This window comes from Podarcis cretensis (assembly GCF_951804945.1).
Source record: "Podarcis cretensis genome assembly, chromosome: 12".
NCBI classification, from domain to species: domain Eukaryota; kingdom Metazoa; phylum Chordata; class Lepidosauria; order Squamata; family Lacertidae; genus Podarcis; species Podarcis cretensis.
Window position 1 is genome coordinate 9475328 of NC_137181.1, and position 17830 is coordinate 9493157.

Below are 17830 nucleotides of genomic sequence, written 5' to 3' on the forward strand. Positions count from 1 at the left end.
CAGGAATCAGTGTGTTTTTACATGAGTAGAATGTGTCCTTTTATTTAAAATGCACCTCTGGGTTATTTGTGGGGCATAGGAATTTGTTCATTCCCCCCCCCCTCCAAAATATAGTCCGGCTCCCCACATGGTCTGAGGGACGGTGGACCAGCTCTCTGCTGAAAAAGTTTGCGGACCCCTGCTATAGAAGAATGGCTGATGAAATGATTGGATCTGGCTGAGATGGCGAAGCTTGATTAGAGACAGGGGGGAAAAAATCATTACTGACATTTGTTAAGGAATGGAAATTTCTTATGGACTTTTTGAGTGAAACAGAAAATGAACTGGTAATATCTGGGTTTGAATATTGGAATAATGCAGGTTTATAGAAGATGGAATGGTTGGGTTTTAAGGAATGAATATTATATGTAGCTGCAGGACAGGGAGCCGGAAGTCATAGAATCTTAAGAGTTGGAAGGGCCTTTGAGGGTCATCTAGTCCAACGCCGTGAAATGCAGGAATCTCAGCTAAAGCATCTGTGAGAGATGGCCATCCAAACCTTTGCTTAAAAACCTCCATGGATGGAGATTCTGTTCCATTGTCAAATGGCTCTTACTGTCAGAAAGTTATTCCTGGTGTTTGGTCAGAATCTCCAGTGTCAAGAAGGACACTGACAAACTGGAACGTGTCCAGAGGAGGGCAACCAAAATGGTCAAAGGCCTGGAAACAATGCCTTATGAGGAACGGCTAAGGGAGCTGGGCATGTTTAGCCTGGAGAAGAGGAGGTTAAGGGGTGATATGATAGCCATGTTCAAATATATAAAAGGATGTCACATAGAGGAGGGAGAAAAGTTGTTTTCTGCTGCTCCAGAGAAGCGGACACGGAGCAATGGTTCCAAACTACGAGAAAGAAGATTCCACCTAAACATTAGGAAGAACTTCCTGACAGTAAGAGCCGTTCGACAGTGGAATTTGCTGCCAAGGAGCATGGTGGAGTCTCCTTTGGAGGTCTTTAAGCAGAGGCTTGACAACCATATGTCAGGAGTGCTCTGATGGTGTTTCCTGCTTGGCAGGGGGTTGGACTTGATGGCCCTTGTGGTCTCTTCCAACTCTATGATTCTATGATTCTATGATAATGAATCTCCTTTTTCGGGTTTGTATGGATGATTTATATATATTTTTAAGTTCATGGAATTGATTTTGATGTCCTTAGAGCTTGTGCTTCTGTTTTATTCTGTTTTCACCCTGTATACCATTTTGAGGGCTTTATGCCACGCAGAAGTCTATAAATTTGATTCATACATAAAAAGATATGTATTATCTTAATCCTCTTTTCTTTAATAGCAGTTTGACTTAAAGAAATGTAGGCAACCTTGAACAGGAATTAAGAATGTGGAAGTTTCCCCCATCACTCAGCCTAGTAAAAGTGATTCTCTTTACTTTCTTAACTTCTGTACACCAGACTGCTGTAATTGGAAGAGAAATAAGGAAATGAAGAATGTCTGATTGGTGTTGAAATGGTCAGTTTAAATAAAATAACAAACAGGTCTTTGGCCAATCTAGACAATTAAGGAAAAACACCCCCATCACACCACATTGTAAAAATGTTCAGGAATTTTCATTGTTGTTTCATGGTAATTTAAAACCCACCTGGCTCTTTTAATAGACAGATTTAACTACTTCATGAAGAGAAATGATCTGAAGGGTGATTTCAAAGGAATTAACTCTTTTGGCTAAGCACACCCACGCAGACAAACAAACTGACTCAAGTTATTTTTCAGAAAGTCAAATTTACCTTCAGAATGCAAATTTTTAAAAAAACAACCACAAAATACCTAAAATCTTCACTTGAGAATATACAAAACATTGTAATAAAATTGCTCTTACATGGTTTCACAATTGATTTAAATACTGAACAGGTAAGAAAGCGAGGAGTCTAAGAATAAAAGACATGTTAACAATGAATAATAAATTACAGTTCTAGTTTGTTTGTTTTTTAAAAAAGAGGAAAGCAATAACAATCAATATGCAAAAAAAAACACCACCCTGGTATTTTTTAGAATCCCTCTCCCCATTTTCTCATTAAGAGGGAAAGACAATGATAGGAATTCTTAAATATGGGTTTATGTATTTCATCCTGATACGGATCACTTGCTACATATGGATAGCTCTAATATCCTGTTGAAAACGTAATAACGCCGAAGCTATTGACAGCTGTGATAAAAACTGTTTCAATTTCTAGCTATAGAGAAGTCATGGGTGTGTCTGTGGGCAAATGGCATGGAGGGCAGTAAGAATAAGGGGAGCAAATAGGTTGGGGGGCTTCCGTCAATTGAAATAAGAGGTGGGGGAAGGGCACCGCAGATTGAGAATCTTCTTCTTTTTGGCGATCCCTCGTAGCCGAGTAAGATGGTCTTCCATAAACACGGTTTTAACAATGAGTCCGTAAGTGACTGTGGAGGCCAATTCTGGATCCACACGTCCTTCCACAGTGGGGGCATAAGTTTCCAGGCGGGAGTTGATCACGGTGTGGATTTGCCAAGCGTGCCTTCCTCTTAGCACGTTTCTCCCTTGTGTCCTGAGTTTATGTGTCTTCAAAGCCCATGACACCTTTGGTAAAGGCTGTTCTCCAGCTGGAGTGCTCGAAGGCAAGTGTTTCCCAATTGTTGGTGTTTATACTACATTTTTAAAAGATTTGCCTTGAGACAGTCTTTAAACCTCTTTTGTTGACCACAAGCATTACGCTTTCCATTTTTAAGTTCGGAATAGAGTAGCTGCTTTGGAAGACGATGATCAGGCATCCGCACAACATGACCAGTCCAACGAAGTTGATGTTGAAGAATCGTTGCTTCAACACTGGTGATTCCCCCCCAAATATTGGCTCCATGGTTCTTTAGTTGTGTCCAGTATCTGTCTCTTTGACCTCTGCTTTGAACATCTGGTTGTCTATTTTTTGGGGAAAGACTGCTGGACCGTTGGCTTAGGACAGCAGGGCAAGCCTTAGAAGAAGTCTTAAACACAGGGGCCACTCTTAAAAGCAGTTGCCCCAATCTCTTTCCCTTCAGCTTAAAATCCAGGCCTGTATTGTGATGGCAGGAAGCCATCTTCTTCAAGAACCGGTTTGGAGTTCATCAGTCATGGTCTTACACAAACCCTAAGACTGTTCTGCAAAAGTTTGGCGAAGCTGAAGAGCTTCTCCTGTCATGCAATTTCCGTAATTTACAGTTCCTTTATCTTGAACATGCTGGATTAAAGACATTTGGGTCCTATTAAAGTCAGCTGGCTTAACCTTCAGCCCTGGGGTGAGGTTAGCTAGCTGGTAGACCACCCGCCATCACCATTATCTGATTCATTTTTTGGCAGGCTTGGAGTTGCTGAAAGTGACATAGACCACCCCTGTTTCCTGGTTGCCTCCATTTGAGTGGAAGTCTTCTGCTGGGCTGTTCAGGTACCTACGAAGGATTGGAGAGGCCGTCACTTCATATCTAGTAGGGCAGGAGACCATGTCGCATGTGGAGGAGGTCTGCGTCTCTGACTGTTTGGTGACGGTGGTGGAAGAAGTGATGATTTTGTTTCCAAACTGGTCCACCTCCTCATACTGTTCCGTTACGGTTCGAGTAGCCCCATAGAGCTTGGATCCATCGGAACTCGTCTGAAGTTCTAGTATGCTTTTCTGCCTTCGTGGATTTGATGGGCTTAAAGAGCTCAGGGAAGCTCCTCCTCCTTGAGTCAAGCTTTGGGAGGTCTCCCGTTCCTGATCACCATTGCTGCTAAGGTGATGTTGGAGATGGTCGGGACTACGGAGATATTGCTGCTTAATTAAGCTCCCTCCTTTTTTCATCTTGATGAGCTCCTGCTCACCTTCACTGACGGTCAAGTTGCAGCCGTCAGACCTCACCGAGTGACGTGGCAAGGAGCTAAAAATATCCTGAGTGAACGTGTCCCTTTCTGCTGCCCTGTCCAAGTAGTCTGAGGAAGAGCAACGCGCCGTTTTGGGGGATTCTGCGGTCTTCCGTGCAGCCGACTGAATGGAGATGTAGGAAGGGGAGGAAGGAGAAGTGGCTCGAGGCTGAACAATGCAGGGGACCCCTAGCTCCACTTTGGGCACCTCGTGCCTCCTTTCCTCTTCACAGGATGAGTTCTGCACCCCTCTTTCTTGTTTGGCTTTGCTGGAGACAATGCTGATCTTGCGGATGTTGTTGCCGGCTGCAAGGCCCTGGGAACTCCCAAGAGACTCCTTGAGAAGTCCGGAGAGCCCAGCTATGTCAGATTCAGATTTTAGGCTGGAAATAGAATACAGGGCTTTCCTGATGGTCTCTTCAATGTCTAGCAGCTTGCTCAGGGTCTGCTCCTTTAGATGAATGATCTCAGCACTGGCTCTCTCTAGATCTTCAAAGGCTAACTCCACCGATGAAACACTGTCAGCATCTTCGCGTGCTTCCTTCATCTGCTCAGCCTTCTCCGCCTTGGGCTGTTTCGCCAGGTGAGCTTTGTGATACACCACCCACTCAGGGACATTCTCGAAGAGGCTTCTCAAGGCTTTCACATCCACCTTGGAGGTTTCCTCCTCAAACTCCTTCACTCGGGTTAGGATTTCCTGGAGCTCCTCTTGCCTTCGCAGGTTCTCAAATATCTCCATGGCTTCCTTGACGTTCCCTTTCATGATCTCCTCCTTGTGAACAGACAGCCTCTTGCGACGTTCGTCTTCGGTTTCTCGGCACGCTTTCTCCCGCATGACCACGACTGGCTTTTCCATCTCTTGTTCAGCCTTCGCTTCCGGTTCTCCTAACCCCCTGCTGCTCACAGACTGGTGCCCTTTAAAGAACTGTTTTGATTGTGAAGACATTGAACCAGAAGTTCCTGGTGTCTCTTCCTGTGCCCTTAGACTTGTTCTCTTTGTAGCAGAGGCTCCAATGACGGTTGCCTTTTCTATTTTTGATGAGGAGACATGGGCTGTGACGGTTCCTTTTCTCAGAATATTGGCCTCACATGTTGCAGAGAGATAGGGCTTCCTCTGACCCTCCAAGTTAGGAAGACCCATTTGGCATCCAAGAGGTGTGAGAGAGTCTTGCTTTCCAGGCAGCAAGCAACTCTTTTCTTGTTGGCACAACTCCAGAGATCCTTGGATTTGGGTAGTAGGGTGGCAGTTCCCTCCTCCGCAGGCAACCGACCCATTTTTAATCTCCTCTGATGAAGACGCTTCCACTTTGCTCTGCCCTTCCTTCTTTGCCTTATATTTTTCTTCCGCTACTTGCAGAGGGGTCTTGACAGTACTTTTCATGGCCCTCTTCTCAAAAGCGACGTCCGTGACGACAGTCGGCACGGGGCAACCCGTCAAATCATCTCCACATGCAGATTTCTTCCCTGCAGCAGCCTCCCCAGGTGCCCTGGTTTGGTTCGTAGGGGAAGCCATAGGTTTGTCCTGCTCAGTTGTGGCTGGAGCTTTGGGTGTGGAAAGGGGAGGCACCACTTTCCCCGACTGCCCTTTCCTGCAGCAGAGAGGGTGGGGCGGTGCTTCCTTCAAAAGGAAGTCTGGTTTCGGAGGTGGGACAGGTTTCTTCCTTGGTGGGGCGAGGACGTCGGGCTTGGGGGGAAGTTGCGGCTTCTCTAAAGGACGCTGGTTGCTGGGCTTGGCAGGTGGAGGAGGGAGAGTCTGAGGAACATGGGGTGGTGTGGGGAGGCAATGCTCTACAGCCTCTGCTTCTCTCAGTTTGGTTGGGGGTGGCGAGCTGCATTCGGCCATCACTGAAGCTGAAGCTGGAGGAGGAGGAGGAAAGTCATTAAGAGCTTGCGAGCCTGAAGCCGCTACAGCAGCTGCCTGACTACTAACAGACTGAGACTCGTGTTTCTTTTTACAACTGGAATGGGACAGCCCTGCATTCCTGTATATCATGGCCGCTTTAAAATCTCCTTTGGAGACATTAACGTTAGACTTCTCCAGGGACTCGAGCGTGGCTTTTAAGTTGCCACGGACAACGTCCTCTTTGTCTACTTTGTCTCTTTGTTCTGTGGCGGCACTCTGGAGGGCCCGGATAGCGGTCTTTACATCCCCTCTGATTATCGCCTCTTGCTCTCGTTCTTCTGGAACGGAAGAGTGCTCTTTGTAATCAGACTCGACAAATGGGTTTACATAGGACTTCACTGGCGTGGCAGTATACAGGCCGTCCTTAATACTAAGATCTGCACTAGGCGCGGCTTGGCCGTCCGGGCAGGCTGCAATGGGCAGCGCACCTCCCTGGACTTCCTCAGAAGCACTGACCTTTGCGTGGGACACCATGGTCTTCTGAGACACGCTTGCATGGGACCTGGAGGCCTCCTGCACGCGGAGGAAGGTGACGTTGCTCGCTTGCTGCTGCTGCTGCTGCTGCTGCTTGGTGGCCACGCAGCCCTCTGTGTTTGCTGCAGCGGATTGCATGGCAACCTGGGGCTGTGCGGGACTCAGCTGAATCTCTTCGGTCGTCTTCTGCAGCTTGCTCTGGACTTGGTGCTGGAGGCTTTGGGCCTCTGCTGTGGCTAGCCGTAGGCTTTGCATCGCTGCTTGAAGGTCGCTCCCCAGAACCTGCGTTTTGGGCTGTGCTGCCATCTGGCTGGCTTCCCCGACCGTGGAACAGTGGGTCACCCCAGCTGTATTATCCTTCTGATCTGCTACTTTGGTGGTGGTAGTGATGACAGCTGTGCCCTCTTTCCTGTTGCCCAAGATAATTTGTTCTTCTCTGGCTACCCTGTGGCTACCATTCTGTGCCTTTTGCACTGACTGCATGGGCAAATTAACACTCCCAGAAACAAGACTGTCTTTGACTATCACAGGGGGTGGGGTTTGCGCAGGGCAATGCGCAGAGGAACCTAGGTCACTTGCATGCATCGCTTTCCTTTCTAATGTACCTTCTTTGCTCTCACATAAGACCCCTTGCTTAGCCCCACTGCTATTCCCCAGCACAATGTCTGGTGCTGCTGCCACAGTTTTTTCCTCCTGCGGCTGGGCAGGAGATACTCTGACCTCTTCCACCGCTTTCAGGGACTCCTCTTTTGCTTGCGAGGAAACCAGGCCCTCTATCTCGGAATCCCTTTGGAGGTTCTTTAAGTAATCCAGGTCTCCCTTTTCGATGCAGCTGGTGTACAGCTGGACATTTCCTCTCTCATTGTCCTCTCGCCGGACGGTCGCCATTGCCCTCTGCTCCTGGGCAGAAGCCAACAGATTCCCAATCGTCGACTTGACATCCCCCTTGACAAACTGCTTCTGTTGAGCAATGCGGTGAAGGAGAGAGTAGATGGTCAAGTTTGCTGACCCCATTTGTGTCTCCTGCATAACGATCCCTTTCTTGCTTGAGGCGTCTTGGCTAAGAACTTCTTGGAGAGCCTTTGCCGCATTGCTGCTCAACTCCTCTTGGCTCTTTTCAGCCTTGCCAGACTCCAATAGCTGCACCGCACTGATTTTGATATCCCCACACTCTTTTTCCTGCACCAAAACCCCCTGGCTCTCCACGTTGGGCCTCTGAAGCAGCCGCATCAAGATCCTTTGCAGGTTGCCTCCCATGACCTCTTCCTTTTGGATTTCGGGGGCTCCTTGGCTGCCGAGTTGATACTTGGCCATCTTGACGCTCTCAATGTCGTTGGCTTCGATAAGGATGCCGTCGTGTTGGATCACTTGGTAGGAGAAGAGAACTTCCAAAGTGTCCTTTATGGTTCTCTCCCTAACTTCTGTTTCTGTGCAGTATTGAGAAGCACTGAGCTTGTCTAGAGGCGTGCTTTCAAACAACCACGTGGTGCTCTTCACGTCGGCCTGAGGGACCAGCTCTTGGGGCTCAGCACTCGCAGAAGCCTCTGTGTCTTTCAGGCTGTCCATGGGCTGAGTCTCAAACAGCCACGTGCAGCGTTTCACATCCCCTTTGGCAATGTCCTCCCTCTGTACTGTGTTCAGGCTGGAGGTGCTTTCAGATTCTCCTCTGAGGGAGTCAATAGGCTGGTTTTCAAAAAGCCAGGTGGATGTCCTCACATCTCCTTGCTGGACATCGCTGACACTGACCATCCTCACATACTTCTTTTGACTCACTTGCTCTGATTCAAAGAGTTGCTTGTTGGACTGGACATCTCCCTTTGGCACGTCGTCAACAGTTTTCAAGACAGGCCTCTTCTCATCAGCGATGGAATCCAGAGGCTCTGTTTCAAACCTCCACCTGGCTGTTTGGACATCTCCCTTTTTGACGTCCTCTTGGGTAACAGCCCTGATCACAAACACCTCTTCGTCTTTCTTGATCTGGTCCAAGGGTTTGGTCTCAAACTGCCACCGGGCGCCTTTTACATCCCCTTTCATGATTTCTTCCTTCTTCACAGATGTGACCTCGTGGTATCCCCCGTCTCTGTCCTGGATGGCGTAAAGAGGCTGTGTTTCAAATAGCATTGTGCAAGACTTGACGCTGTCTTTGTTCATGGTCTCCTCCTGGATTTTTTTGATTTGCATCTCGTTCTCTTTGTCGTGGATCTGATCCAGGGAGTAGGTTTCGAAGACGAATCTCTTGCCTCCGACATCTCCACCTCGGATGTCCTTTTCGGGGGGCACCTCTTGAATGCCCTCCATGCTGCTTTTCAAGGTATCCATGGGGCAGTTTTCAAAAAGCCAGGTGAACTTGTGCACGGCCCCTGCCTTGATGTTCCCATCTGCTGGGATATCGATGGCCTTCATGGACGGGCTGGACTTACCAGCTGAATCTAAGGGCTTTGCTTCAAAAAACTCCTTCACCCTGGACACTTCACCAGACTGGATCTCCACACGGCTGGAGTACCGGATTATTTTCTTTGAATCAGCGTCACTAGTGACGTTATTGATTAAGGGTTCCGTCTCAAACAGGTGCCTGGCCGTTTTCACATCCACCCCTTGCAATTCGTCCTGGCAATAGGTCTTGCTGACCTGAAGATATTGTTCCTCTTGGCCTTTCAGGGAATCCAAGGGCTGTGTTTCAAACATCCATGTACACGACTTGACATCTGCTTGTGGCACAGGATCTTCTCCATCCTGCTTCTTCTTCTCCTCTTTCTCATACAGGGTGTCCATTGGGCGTGTCTCAAACAACCACCTACAGGTCTTCACGTCACCCCCTTGGGAAGAGTCTCCTTTCTCAGAGACCTTCTGCTCTGCCTGGTTCATCTTACTGTGGATGACGTCGATGGTCTGCGTCTCAAAAAGCCACTTGGCTGTCTCCACGTTCCCGGCAACCACCTCCTGCTTAGTGATCCCCTTGATAAGGTCCACTTTTTGGGTGCTGTCGTCAAACTGGTCCAAGGGCTTGGTCTCAAACATCCACTTGTAGTTCTTGACATCTCCACCCACAACTTCCTCTTCTCTGCTCACAGAGGTGACTTTGTGGAAGTTCCCAAAGCTGTCCTTGATGGCGTACAGAGGCGTCGTCTCGAACAGCAGCTGATTGGCTTTGACGTTCCCTGGAATGATTTCCTCTCCTTCCTTGATAGCCTCCTCGGTGCTCGCTTGCCTGATGCTATCTAAAGGGAGGGTCTCAAAGAGGCTCTTGAAGGCCTTCACATCGCCTTTCTCCACCTCTTGTACGCTGGTGGCTGAGGAGTCCTTAGGTGGAGATTTGGAGATGCTGCCCAAAGGACAGGTCTCGAAGACGTGCTTTGTTTGCCTCACCGCTCCTTTCTCCTCCTCTGAAAGCTCTACTTTCTTCAAATGACCCACTTCAAAGTCATCCTTCAGCGTCTCCATCGGCTGGGTTTCGAACAGCCAAAGGGTTGACTTCACGTCACCTTTGATAACTTCTTCCTTGGCTGGGATGCTGTCTGAGGCTTCTCCTTTCAGGGCGTCGAGAGGCTGTGTCTCAAAAAGGAGACACTGTTTACTAACATCGGTCCCCTGGATAAGGTCTGGAGAAGCCTTGAAGTCTGCTTCTTCCACTGTGAATTCCCTTATGGCATCCAGGGGCTGCGTCTCGAACATCCATTTTGCTCCGCTGACGTTCCCCGGGGCCACCTCCTCCAGCGATATCCCTCGGATGACTTGCACTTTGGAGGTGTCCTTGTTGATCGTGTCCAGAGGCTGGGTCTCAAAGAGCCAGCGGGCCGTCTTCACGGCATTGCTCTGTATTTCTTCTCTGCAGACAGATTTGATCTCGTGCATGTTCCCTGTTTTGTCCCTGATGGCACAGAGGGGCTCAGTTTGGAAGAGCTTGACGGTTTTCTGGACGTCGCCTTTGAGCTCTTGAATCTCCGACTTCAGCTGCAAGATGTTCTGCTCCTCCACCGAACTGCAGCGGCCCAAGGCGTCTAAGGAATGGGTTTCAAAGAGCCGGGCAGCCCCCTTCACATCCCCTCTCTGCACGGGCTCTTTGAGGACTGCCTCTTGCAAGTCGGTCTCATCCAAATACATTTTGTTCAAGGAGTCTAGCGGCTGGGTTTCAAACAACCACCGAGCCGTGTGTACATCCCCTTTGGCTTGTTCCTTCTCAGATGCCTGGGCCGAAGGGACCAGGTTGTCTCCGTTGAACGGCTGGCTTTCAAACCTCATGGACCTGTTCTTCACGTCTCCGCTCGGGATGCCTTCCTCCTCGGTCAGCTTCTTGGTGGCTTGATGTTCTCCAATGGAGTCCAGCGTCCAGTTCTCAAAGATCCAGCGCATGGATTGTACCTCTCCTGGAAGCACCGCATCTAGATTCACTATGGCCTGTGTGCCAGGGTCGTCGGTACTCAGCATCTCTGCCAGGTCCTCTGACACAGCCTCTTCCAGGTTTTTCCTCAGCTCTGGGTGCATATGGCGGTAAAGTCTCTTCAGCTCATTCACCTGGCGCTGCTGGTAGAACCTGGAGAAGGACTCCTTGGGAGGAGGTGGAGGCAGAGGGTTAGTATCCTGAGTCGCGGGAGCGGAAGCTGTGGCTGAGGCAGAATCCTGGGGTGGAGGAGGTGGGAGCAAATCCTCATCTGACTTGATGTTTGCCTTGGAAGACTTTTCGTTCTGAGCTTCTGCCATCCTTAAGGAAACAATTTTATTTTTTTTAAAGTCAGCATAATCCCTTCGTCAGTACACCAGTTTGTTAGTGAGAAAGGTCAAATCCATGCAGCAGCTTGGGTTAATATGCCTAGCTGCATGTTCATTCCGTACCTGCAAAGCACAACAAGCGCCACACCACTGCAAACTCGCACAACCACCACAACTGGTTTCCGGTTAGCGGTGCTAAAGACACCCGTAACTTCATTGAGAAGCTACAACACAAACTCTTCCCAGGTGCTTGTTTCTTCAGTCTTTAAGTCCTATGTTTCTATTTAGCTAGAAGAGGGGTTGCCAACCTTTTCAAGCCTGTGGGTGAATTTGGATTTTTGAGTGAGTGCAGGTGCCATGACCTCTGGTCACTTCTCTCCTCCCTTTCCAAGATCAGCTCCCCTGTATTAAGTATAATTGTTTAATTCACACTGATATGAGAATGCCTGTGTATTGCTGAAAGGTTTAACATTGGAAAATTCCACTGCAGTACTCTAAGAGACTCTGAGCTTTAACTGAGTTGACAATTAACTATTGATGTTTTCTGCTAGCTAACACGTGAGTGTTTAACCTTAGATCACATGAGAGGCATTGAACTGCAAATTCGCCATCTTGGAAGGGTGGTGGCTGGAGCTTTTTGTTCCTAGGCTCTGTGAGGATGTAAATGAAGCTCTCCAGGAGCACACAGCCTCAGGCAGGAATGCAGGATGTGGGAAGAGACAGACTTCTGCTGGAATTATTTCATATTTTGTAAGATGCTAAGCCTATGCTTTGGACTGAATATGTCTTATGGAACTGTTTGGATGTATCATCTGATGTTTTTGTTATGCTTTGAATAAAGTTCTGCAAGTAAAGTTTTTAATTAAACTTATGGGCCTTGGTGATGTTCTATTTCCAAAATGAGTCTGTTTTTATGCACCCAACCGCTTGAAGCTAAGCAATATTAATATCTGCAATACCCTGCCAAAGAGGCAGAAAGAGAGAAAGGGACGTGTATGTGCTTTGCTTTTCCAAGAGATCTGAGTAAAGGCTGAATCTTGTAGATGAATCTGAGCCGTGGAAAGTGCATAGAGTTCAAGGAGGAAGTGGGAAGGAGTGTCAATCTTCCAAGTTCCTTCATCAACTCTATGTACTTTTTGCGACAGGAAAAGAGAACCTCACCACCTCATGACTAAGGGCGAAATGAGTGGTGGTTCAGAGGCTTCATGGGTAGCAAAGGAAGACCTTGAGGGTAACATTGCACCCGAGAGCACCACGTGGTTAGAGAATAACACGTTTTCCAAGTCTTCAATTCGGTTTGCCCCATTTTCACATACATTTGTGAATTTTTGCACCAGTATGCTACAGTTTGGTACTAGGACCTAGGAGACCAGGGTTCAAATCCTAACATGGCCATGAAGTCACTGCCTCTCACTACCTCACAGGGTTGTTGTTGTGATTAAAAGAGGAGAGGGAGGACCACGTACCCCACCTTGAGCTCCTTGGAGGAAAAGGAAGCATAGCAATGTGATAAGTAAATAATGTTTGCATGAGAATTCATATGCTTTCCCATGCACGTTGATCCTAATAGACACTTTTTCTTGGCACACAGTTCATTAAATTTGGCAACCAATTCCCCTCAATTCAATGCACTTTTGTACATTTTAAAAAATGCATTCTTTTAATGCATGCAGCTTTTGCTAATATACATGTTTTGTATGCATTCATCGGTTGGGGAACCGCATTGCAAAATTCAGAGGAGTTCCCTCCTGAAGAAGAGCTGAATTTCAATATGGAAAGTGTGGCTTTTGGTATATTGTCCCTTCCGTGTTTGAACCTGATGCACAGAGGATACCATTGAGAGGAATCCGACATCGCAGAGAATGCAATGGGTAGCTCAGAATTTAAACAGGTGAGTCCCACCCGCTTTTTGTACAGGATGAGTCCCTCAATTGGATGCACAAGCGTTTCCAGTAAACAAAAGTCTGGACAGCATATTAGTAAACAACAGCAATGCAACAACAACAGAAATCAGTACACTGCAAACCAAACTGCAAATCACTCCGGTATCAATTGCCGTTTAGTGCTTTCCACCAATTCCACATTAATGAGGTTTAAAACACAAGGTGACGTTGAAGCTCAGCGTGAGACACAAAGCCTGCATGCATTGTTAGCATAAACCGCACAACCGCCTACAGATACTGGATTAGGCAACCACACCTATGTTTGTAGCATTTCCTACCTTATTTGCTTTCTGGTTATGCGGAGAATTAGAAAGGGATCTTGTGTATGAAATTCTGAACGAAACACAGAAAGTAGATTTATACTTATATATATATATATGCACACACACATACACACACATCACTAAATACATATTGGTAGGCCTGTAAGCTACAAATATGGAAATACCAAATTCAATGTCAGTGTATAGGCACATTTCTCTAAAGCTATTTTATCTTAATATTCTGATCTTTTAGTTTCACCATAGTGGAGGCGTATTTGTCCTGCTCTACATGAACAGACTGGTTTGACGAGCCAGGGGTGGACCTTGGTAATCCGGCACCCTGTGCGGGGCCAAAATTTGACACATGACCCCCCCCCCAGCCCAAAGCCACCTGCTCAAAGCTGGGTAAGGGAGGAGCAGGCTTTGGGAAGGAGGAATGTGGCTCTGGCAGGGTCCTAGAGCCCTCCTTCCTCCTTCCCAAAGCTGGGCAAGAGCTAACTAGGCTTTGGGAAGGAAATGAGAAGACGCCCCCTAGGGCCCTGCAAAAGAACTGATCGTGCTGCCCCAAAGCCGCCTCTGCCATTGGCCATGGAATTCTGGGAGTTGTAGTTCAATGTGGCAGCAGCATAGGATGGGATGGGGAGACTGGCATTCCCAAAAGAGAATCCTCTGCACTCTCACCAACTGTTATCACCCAGGTTCTTTGGCAGGGTGGGCACATGAAAAAGAGAGCAGGGGTCCTGCACTTTTCACAGCCTGTGTAGAAGACAGTATGCAGTGCTGGACATGCACTTGGATGGCTTTAACACGAATTAGAGGGTAAGGCAACCAATCTCTACTAGCCACAATGGTTATACAACTGCTTCCAGTGTCAGGGAAGGTTCGCCTCTGGGTACCAGTTGCTCGGAATCACAGGTGGTCAGAATACTGATGTGCTCAGGCCTTCCTGGAGGGTTTCCCTAAAAGACCTGCATTGGCTCCCAATATGTTTCCGAGCACAATTCAAAGTGCTGGTGCTGACCTTCAAAGTCCTAAATGGCCTCTGTCCAGTATACCTGAAGGAGTGTCTCCACCTCCATCATTCATCCCGAATGCTAAGGTCCAGCACCAAGGCCCTTCTGGCAGTTGCCTCACTGCATTCCCTCCCATCAGATGTCAAGGAAATAAACAACTATCTGACTTTGAGAAGACATCTGAAGGCAATTCTGTTTAGGGAAGTTTTTAATGTTTGAGATTTTATCATGTTTTTAGCAGCTCAGAGTTATACCCAGATGGGCAGGGTATAACTAATAAATAAGTATTATTATTATTATTATTATTATTATTATTATTATTATTATCCCTGTGGAACACCTGGTTGGACCCTGTGAGAAAATGATGCTAGGTGGCCATTTGGCCTCCTCTAGCAACCAGGCTCTTTCATAAAATCATAGAATTGTAGAGTTGGAAGAGAACAATGGTGGTCATCTAGTCCATGCAATGCGTGAATCTCAACACGCAGTCCCCCATCCAATTTGAAGCCACACTGAACCCTGCTTAGCTTTTTCAAATGTGCTAGTGGTTTTATTGCTGCGCCCCTAGAAGGGTCCTTTTCTATACAACTGTTAAATGTGCAGGAGCCCTGATCCGTTTTGCATCAAGAGCGCTCTGTATTCATGTTGGGCTAGCTGCCCAGTTTCAGTTTCTGTCCCCTCATTTTTCCAGCAGTAAGTTCAGTTCTCAACATGCTTGCATCAGGAGGCATTTTTTAAAAAAGTCATTAAAAAATCACCAGCGTTTTAGTGCAAATTTCTCCTAATATATACATTTTTGTATTATAGGCTTGAAAGCAAATTTTCCTTAATAAAATCCATTTTTTTTGTTTTTTTGTTTTGTTTTCACTAACATATCCATTTCTACAGAGCCACCCCCCCCCCAATATATTTATTTTGCACACATGATTTGGTTGGAGACCTGCATTGCAAAATTAGAAGAACAAATTTTGAAGGAGAACTGTGCTTCGGTCAACGTATTGTGTCGGAAATTCAAATTAGGATGGTTACTGCTGAAATGTGAACCAGGTTGGATTTCTCCACCATTCCTAATTCATATCAGTTATCACAGAATTGTAGAATTGTAGGGCTGGAAGGGTCCCTGAGGGTCATCTAGTCCAACCCCCTGAAATGCAGGAATATTCAATCCCATACGGGGATTGAACCTGCAACCTTAGCATTATCAGCGCCCCGGTCTAACCAACTAAGCTGTTGCATGACTATGCCCTGAAACAAGCTGATGCCAATCTGAACACAGTGTCTGCAATTATTTGAACTTTTAAAATTGCCCGACAGCCATTTTGGATCTATGCATTGTATATTAGCTACTTGGACAGAGGGAGATGACCACAAAAACACACTCCCATAATAGCATTGACCCTCCCACCCTGTGCCCCAATTCTCCTCTACTCCAGTATGACCATTTGCCGGAGGAAGGCATGGCTCAAATACTTCTTTTAGCTCAGAAAAATGGGAGGAATGTCAAGGCTGAGAAACTTACTGGTTCTGTCAGACCACCAGGGAGATCTGCAGCGGCAGCTGCTGCCTGAGACAGATAGAGAACGGACCGCTCCTTCACAGAGGGGAACGAGGCCGTTCTGTGTCCTTGGCGAAGTATGTGGCTTTTGTGGCCCGAGCTGTTTAAAACTCCCAGGGTCTTCTCATCTGCAACAGGGACAAAGATAGATACGCTAAGATGTGTGCCAGATTTCCAGCACCAGTAGAAATACTACTTCACAGAATCACAGAACTGTAGCATCAGATGGGACCCTGAGGGTCATCTAGTCCAACCCCCTGAAATGCAGGAATTTTTTGCCCAACGAGGGGCTCGAACCCACGACGCTGAGATTAAGAGTCTTGAGCTATCCCAGCATTTGCCCATTTGTGGAGTGAAGCCTCACCCTCCTGCTAGGAAGCTTACTGCTTCAGGGTCCAGATAATGTATGATCCTGGTTAGCAACCGATGGCCACACCACTAAATCTGGCCTAAAGGTAAAGGTAAAGGGACCCCTGACCATTAGGTCCAGTCGTGGCCGACTCTGGGGTTGCTGTGCTCATCTTGCTTTATCGGCCGAGGGAGCCGGTGTACAGCTTCTGGGTCATGTGGCCAGCATGACTAAGCCGCTTCTGGCGAACCAGAGGAGCGCACGGAAACGCCGTTCACCTTCCCGCCGGAGTGGTACCTATTTATCTACTTGCACTTGGACGTGTTTTCGAACTGCTAGGTTGGCAGGAGCAGGAACCGAGCAACGGGAGCTCACCCCATCGCAGGGATTTGAACCGCTGACTTTCTGATTGGCAAGTCCTAGGCTCTGTGGTTTAACCCACAGCGCCACCCGCGTCCAAACAGCGCCACCCAGGTCCTCATCTAGCCTACACGGTACTAAAAACAAGCCCTGCGGTTGTTAACCCCGGAAGCAAAGGAACAGTGAGGGTGAGCCCTTGCTAAGAAGTCTTGTTGAACTCAACAGGGCTTATTTTTTTTACTAGACAGATATAAGATTTCACTGTTGATCTCCTATTTTGGGCCCCTCACAGCCCCATTGCTTCCTGCTCAGCTAAACTCCCCGCTCCGCTCTGCCTAAATTCAAACTTGCTTGAAGCAGTCTCTCTGACCATCTCCCCAACTCTGATGGATATGGCATTCCAAAGACGGGAGAGAGGCTTCCAGCAATTGGGAACTGCTAAACCCAGTCCCATATCCCCAATGAAAACAGAAAGGAAGAAAAAAGAACCGTGATACCTTTCACAAATAATCACAACACTATTATTTGTTGCAGATCTGCGACAGTGAGACTAAAGGGCAGATTTCTTCTCAAAACACCTTTTCCGAGATGAACTTTGGTACTCATAAAATCTCAGGTATGTTGCCTGATATTATCATTGTCACTTTTTTTAAAAAAGGCTTCATAGGATCTGCTTTAGAGCAAGTCACTTGAAACCCATTTTTAGGAGTGCAACTGTGTGCCATTTTGATGCCTCTAGCTCTGTGTCCTCTGGGGTTGCCAAACTGAGATGCAATTTAAAGGCGAAAGGTTTTCTGTGTAGCTTAATCTACTGCAAAGCGTGTTCTCCTTCATGGAGAGCACGTGTTGCGGTGGGGGCCGCCAGGACACTCCAAAGTTGGGGGGCGGGCTAATTGATCGTTGGCCACTGATGCGACTGGGGCTTCCCTTGTTGTTGGGAAGAAGTTAATGTTGCCATTTATTGATTGATAGCCAGAAATAGTAAAACTCCTTGCACGAGGCTAGGGCTTCCTCTTTTCGCCCGTGCATTGGATTGCCCGTCCCTCCTTCCCTAGAATAGGGTTGTTCGCTTTGACCTTGCTATGCCTGTCATGGGGTCGTCTGCTTTGGAGCGGGGGCCTGGTAGGAATTTTGTCCATCTGGCTGATTGGCTGGGGCCATTTGGTTTTTGCCTACTGCGTAGCAAATCGTCACAACTTGTAAGGTTGCGGTTAGGCATTGGTTTATGGTTTGGTTGGTTGAGGGGCATGGATTGGCTGTGCCTGCCCCTCTAATGCTGCTGCTGCAAGGGATTCCGTTAAAGGAATTGGGGGCTAACTATTGCTTGTCCACTCTGTCAAGGGGGCTCGGGCCATAGCAATGAGCTCCTGGTTGCATTTGGGGT

The 17830-nt window shown here is 47.6% G+C and overlaps 1 protein-coding gene across 2 annotated transcripts in view; it reads right to left on the reverse strand.

Annotated features, from left to right (window-relative positions):
* The window catches only part of XIRP1 (xin actin binding repeat containing 1), a 282674-nt gene extending 266887 nt beyond the window's left edge, over positions 1-15787 (reverse strand). The window contains exons 1-3 of one of the 2 annotated variants that reach the window (XR_013843832.1): positions 15702-15787; positions 13185-13239; positions 2835-10954 (exon numbers count right to left, since the gene is read on the reverse strand). Coding sequence is in view for 1 of the 2 variants with exons in the window: in XM_079996299.1 (XP_079852425.1) it covers positions 3329-10954 (7626 nt within the window). In the remaining variant the exon portion in view is untranslated. Of the gene's footprint in view, positions 1-1749; positions 10955-13184; positions 13240-15701 lie in introns of those variants that run through there. The other variant, XM_079996299.1, reaches the window with a different exon arrangement.
* Between the last annotated feature and the right edge of the window lie 2043 nt (positions 15788-17830).